This window comes from Xenia sp. Carnegie-2017, unplaced genomic scaffold, assembly GCF_021976095.1.
Source record: "Xenia sp. Carnegie-2017 unplaced genomic scaffold, XeniaSp_v1 HiC_scaffold_6, whole genome shotgun sequence".
Lineage (NCBI taxonomy): Eukaryota > Metazoa > Cnidaria > Anthozoa > Malacalcyonacea > Xeniidae > Xenia > Xenia sp. Carnegie-2017.
In genome coordinates this window covers 16,856,287-16,862,467 of record NW_025813526.1, presented here as the reverse complement: position 1 = coordinate 16,862,467, position 6,181 = coordinate 16,856,287, and the positions used below count along the sequence as shown (strand labels likewise).

Here is a 6,181-nt window from a genome sequence, read left to right as displayed (position 1 = left end):
ACTTAAACAAATGCTTTAATTTAAAAGCAATAATATTTTCCTTGTTCTTCGTCGTAGCAAGTGCTGTGAATTTTGCTATAATGCTTCATAGCTACAAATGCGAGGGAAAATTTTTAAATTTAAATAACAGACTCTACAACACTTTTTGCAAGTGTTTTTATACTTAAATTTCTATTAAATTTTAAGAAAGTTGAAAGCATATTGATTTACTTTATAGAAGATCAATATTTTCATGAAGATAAAATATCCATGCATATATTGTTTAACATTGTAGACAAAATTTGGTGTAATACTTAACTCATCATATTTTTAATACCTAGAGAATAATATATATAAAAATAAGTTAACAAAATGCCAGTTTTTGTTTGTAAGCAAAGGATTCAAATAAAATTCAAGGATTAATATTTGATGAAATATCAATATTTGCACAGCTGTGTAAATTGTAGCTATTAGACGAAATTACACCAATATTTGTTGATGCATAACTAAGATTATTATTGGTTGCTTCAATAATTTAATAAGTAAACAGTTTTAACCATAGCACGCATTTTGTTTTCAATTTAACAAGAAACATAGCAAAATGTTGTACTCGAAAAAATGCTTAAAGTTGACAGCTATATTATTATGCCTGCTTAATGTTCTTGGTAGTAGCAGTTGTTTTGATTGTTGCTATAATGCTTTATACAAGGGTAAGAAAAAAGTTTGATGTCTTAATGAGGAGTTTGCGCTTGGCCTAGAGTGAAATATTACAGCTATTGGAAACTTTACTAAACTCACGATGACTGGGTATTTTTTCTTAGGTTGGAGATTTCAAGGGAATGTATTTAAAAAAATCGAAGTACAAAACGAAATAGAATGCATCGTAAAATGCGTTAAAGAGCCATGTTGTCGATCTATAAACCACAGAAGAAGGTTAAGCCAAGGACGTCGGAGTCTGTGTGAAATGTTACATAGTGTTCTAAATGACAGCAACCGACAAAACTTAAATCAAAATCGATTTTATGATTATGTTTTCTTTAACACACCGATCAAAGTAAGAATTGATTTTAAAGTTTGTGTGTTTTATTTTTGTACCTAAAAGCAAGTAGCTTAACTCAAAAAGAAAGTTTTACAAATTTCTCTTTCACCAAAATTCACCTAGATTTTCCTTATCATCCTAACTTTTTCGATTTTTTTTAACTTTTAGATGTACAACAAAAGCTGCAAACTGCAACAGCGTAAGTACTTCGTAGCTATATTGTATTATATTGATAAACTTGACTTATGTTTCATTCAATTCATCTAAGCCCTCAACAAAAGTTACGATTTGGTATTTTCCAATGCTCATGTTGAGAACTTGATTCTTCTCGATAATGTGATGCCTAATATATCAGAGATGACATTGTCATTTTGGGTAAACACAGTTACAAGGCGAAAAATGGCGCTGTTTTCTTATGCTGTTCGGAACAGTCCTGATGAATTTTTTGTGGGATTTAACAGATAAAGGATCATCATTACAATAAAATCGTCGACAAAAGAGTAAGAAAAATTAATTTTATTGGTTTAAACTACCGTTAATAATTCATCAAGCTGCTAAATTTGGAAATCTGAAATGTGCAAAATATTTGTATGCTTAAGGCAAACTATATTTTTAGATGCACGGAAGACATGTATTCAAATCCATCTTCAATGTATTACTATTTTATACATTATCATACATAGTTGTTTTGAAGCTGTGTTTGTTAAATATGATTGGTTCATTTTCAGCTATATGATTTAAATAAATGCAATTATTCATACTGGGAAGCAGGTAAAAGAAGGCTGTCCCCCACCTTTTCATATCACGACAATAACAATCATATAAAGTAAAAACTGAAAGAAATTTTACGCTTATAGTAATCAATGAAATTGAACTATTAATAAAAGCAAGGAATCAGAAAATACTCCAAGGTTAACAAAAATGCTATAGTCACTATTAAAGCATTTTGCATAAAAAATTCGCCAGAAATATCTCCCCAAAATACGTTGATGTTGTTAAAGGCTTTCGCAATTAATGGTCTTTTTTCTATTTTACATAAAACTTAATGTACGCTCTCGTGAAAATAGGGAGTTTTGCATGCTGAAAGACAATGCTGTAAAATCTTACTGCCCATTTTTTGTGCAAGCTAATATTTAACTTAACTCGTGTAATTATTGCATTTTAATTTGAAAGAAAATTACTTTAAATGTTGTTTTGTTAACTTTAAAGTGCATACAAACCTTATAGGACTTTAGCATAGATTGAAAAAGCAGTTTTAAAACAACAAATTTAGAAAAACAGATGAATTGAGATCAAAGCTTTCTTCGCAATTGCGGTTTAAACGCCCATATTTTCCTCACATTTTTTGAAAATGGGGTGTGGTATCCAGTACATGTTGTGATGTCATGTAAACAGCACATTCGTGCAGGCTCTATTCAAAACAAATTATTTGCTTTTAAAATAATCAATATTTTAGAGGTGTCTGTCCTTGCAAATTTGTATTTCGCCTTGCAAATACATGTGCATTTGGCATGATGAGAGAATAGAAAAAAATAATAGCTTGTTAAATTACTATAATGTTTAGACAAGCGGTTACTTACATGACGTCACATGATCACGCAGGCCAAGTCCCCTAGCGGTAAAACTGAGTGCTTAAATAGTTATATGTTTGGAAGTTTGACGGAGTGTACAGCGCAAAATATTTGTCCAATTTCATCAAAATTTTGGAATATGGCTTTTGGCACCACTTACATGAATAGTGTAAAAACCACGTAAGGTTTATGTATGCACTTTAGACTTAATGACGTGTAGTTCATCATACTTATTGTCTATATAAGTCATGTAGCAACATTCCGTATTTATGTTCACTCCAGATTAAAAATAAAATGTTAATAATGTTTAAGTTTTCCTAGCAAGACCCGCGTATCAAAAATGCACAAAGTTTGAAATTTCCCTCAGCTTTTTCAACTTTGTTCTTAACATTTGAGAAGAAATTTTCTTAAAATCATTCGTTAATTTTTCTTTTCTTATTTTTCTTATATGAGGCAATGCTGATACATGTGTTGTATTCTCCTTTCGAATCTTTTTTATCACATTTAAGCATTCCCATTTATCCAATCAACAACGGTTATTGGCATCACGTGGTCATCATCATCACTCAGATGACTGAGAAGATTTATTTTGATGGTGTAATAATTTTAAACGAAACTATGGTCAATCATTCATTACCTGTATTACGTGGTGGTGGTGTTGTTGCTATTGGTCAAAAACTTGAATGTGAAAATGGTGTTTTTGATCCAGAGATTTCATTTGTTGGTAAAATACGTTACTTAAATTTATGGAACTATGACGTGACGCTCAACGCATCATGTATAATCATGGGGTTGGAAAATGGATGTAATACATTGCCACATAAACGAGTAATTCTGTGGAGAGATCTTGATTTTTTCTCCAGTGGAAACGTTTCAAGATTTTTTACATTAGGTATGTAAGGATTATTGTATTATAATGTATCATAATGATGAAATAAAACATCTGAAGTGTTAAAGGAAAGATACAAAATTATAAGAAAAAAAGGATTTATGACTTTCACTCAAGATAAACATGAGTTACATTAGCCACATGATTTCACAATACACAAGAAAATCATGATATTTTCTTTGAAAACTATAGAAATTATCTAAAAAATCAAACATCGTGAAAATTAAAAAATTTAGAAAAATAGTTTTATGCAACAAAATGTGTTTCTCGTGTTTCTTGATTGTAGCTACAAAATTTGCATAATCAGCTATTAGCATGGTTTGTTTTTTAAATAAATTATTCTTGTCAAATTTCAAAATTTTTACTAGTTTTTTTTAAAAAGTATGCTAATGACTAACACTATCGTATTTGTAACGTTTTGTGATGGTTTTGGTTTGATTAAATTGGTCCAAACATTCACACAACGTTTTAAAACCTTTTATGATTCTTTGACGTTGTGGGAACGTTGTGAGAACGTCATCATTTTACGTTTTTTACAAACGTTAATGTACGTTAAAAGAACGTTGTTAGCATACATTCAAAATGTAGTGGATTTACGTTTGTGAGATCTTTTTAATGCATTAATTTGCACCATTTAAGTTTGTTTCCTTTGAAAATAACTTTACCTGAGAGGCTGTGCTATAAATGTATTCTACTGAAAACCAGTTGCGTAACTAGAACGTTAATTGGGAGGTGCATATTCATTTATTCCGTTGTGCCCTACTGATTTCTTTGAAAGTAATTTGAATTTCAAAGAAATCAGTAGGGCACAACTGAACATATGAATATACACCCCCCTCAATTAGCGTTCTAGTTACGCCTCTGCTTAAAATGTTCGAGGAATGATACATCCAAACGTTCTCAGAACGTTTTTATCAACGTTCAATTGACACTTGTAAAGGACACTTCACACTTGTAACTCTCCAAATGTTTATGGCTGGCTCTATATCCAAAAAGTTTGCACTAATGATTTAATATCGCTACTTGTTAAAGTTTCATGCTTTTATCATCGAAGTGAATAATTTGGCATTTTTAAGGACGTCAACAGCTGGGCTATTATAGAGTGAAAATAAATATTTGTAGGGATATCGGGGTTTCGTTTTGACTTTTTCATAGACTGTCATGCATGTAAGAAAAACTAAAAATTTCGCTTAGTTGTGCAAACTCTCTGATTGTTTTACTTTTGTTTGAAACTAAGCAACCGATTCTCATTTATAAGATTTCATTATAAATACATGGTTGTTTAAAAACGAATATGTTAAGGATAAGAAGCTTGTTTCTTATTAGCACTTTGAAAGAACATGTGTGTGAATTATGCATTTTCATTCTAGTATTCAATGAAACACAGGCTTGCATAAAGGCAAACTGGTGGCGTTCATTTGACAAGAAAGGATGGTCAACTTGTAAGTTGAACAACACATTTATAACTGGTTTTTGGCGCAACCAGTTAACCAATTCTAAAAATGATGGAATTCACAAACTTGAAATGGCTAAGTGCTGCTCGTCAAGTAAAATGTACAGAGGACAGAGTAGTAAATGTCAAAATGCCGACTGGTGGAATACTTTTGATAAGTGAGTATCTTATACAAAAAATCCATATATTACAATTTTAGTTGAGATTAGAAAGTAATTAAGAATTTTCAAGCCAAAAATTAATACCTCCAACATTGCCATTTATTATTTCGTGAGCTATTATAACGTCTTTTCCAAGATTATTATGATAATTAAAGAGTATTGTCAGAACTTTATTTTATAAATGTCTTGATAATATAATAGATATTAATTATTCCATGAGTTTAGAACTTTTATATGAAAACGTGAAAATGTATTGTTCATTTAATTTAAGCAATTTTTTTCAAAGCGTGGTTTCAAATATTCCAAGAAACAGTAATATATATTCCAATTTAGAATTTTTTTGGACGTCATTATCAACACTCGACATGTGATTTTACGTCTATATATGATTTTTATAGAATATTTTAAAGAAAAGAGTTTAGATATAAATTGCTACTTACCTTTTTGTTAAATATCGTCTTTTAGACAAGGGACTTGGAGTTATTGCTTTAACGGGTATTTCCTAAATGGTCTCTACCGTACCAAAGGCAAAAGATTACACAATATTGAGGAAGGAAAATGTTGCAAACCAGTCAATCATCCAGACAAGTATGGTGATTGTTACGATGAAGACATTGGTGAAAAGTTTAACAAAAAAGGATGGGCATTGTGCAAAAGAGCTGGGTATTACATAACAGGATTATACAGAGGTCCTGGAGATAACTGGCTTCACAGCATTGACCAATTAAAATGCTGCAAAATGTTTGGAGGTAATTATTCGCGGTAACTTTCACTATATACCGGCGACAGTTCATCTAGTATGAAAGCAGAATCCCGACAAGTACGTTAAATAGCTCTTATTCTTTAAGATTGTCGTATAAATTCTTCTATAAGGCTAAAGGCAATATATTAAACAGTTACAATAATTTGTCCATTTTTTCAATTATTCTCACCAATTTGAACTAGTAAGAAATAAATTTTATCAAGCTCAACTACGTTATCTACAACAATCAAAGACATGTTTGCCTTGTGTTCAGTTGCTCTGTTAGTAGTAATGGAATGTCTTTGATTTTGTCTTCGCTGCTTTTTGCTTCTTTTGGAATATTTTTA

The 6,181-nt window shown here is 30.7% G+C and overlaps 1 protein-coding gene across 1 annotated transcript; it reads left to right on the top strand.

Moving 5' to 3' along the window:
* Positions 1–3,207: 3,207 nt before the first annotated feature.
* On the top strand, positions 3,208–5,966 carry LOC124457205. The gene is made up of 3 exons (XM_047007486.1): positions 3,208–3,313; positions 4,849–5,089; positions 5,558–5,966. Exons 1-3 carry the CDS (start codon positions 3,208–3,210, stop codon positions 5,856–5,858), a joined length of 648 nt encoding a protein of 215 aa, XP_046863442.1. The 3' UTR covers positions 5,859–5,966.
* The last annotated feature ends 215 nt before the right edge of the window (positions 5,967–6,181 follow it).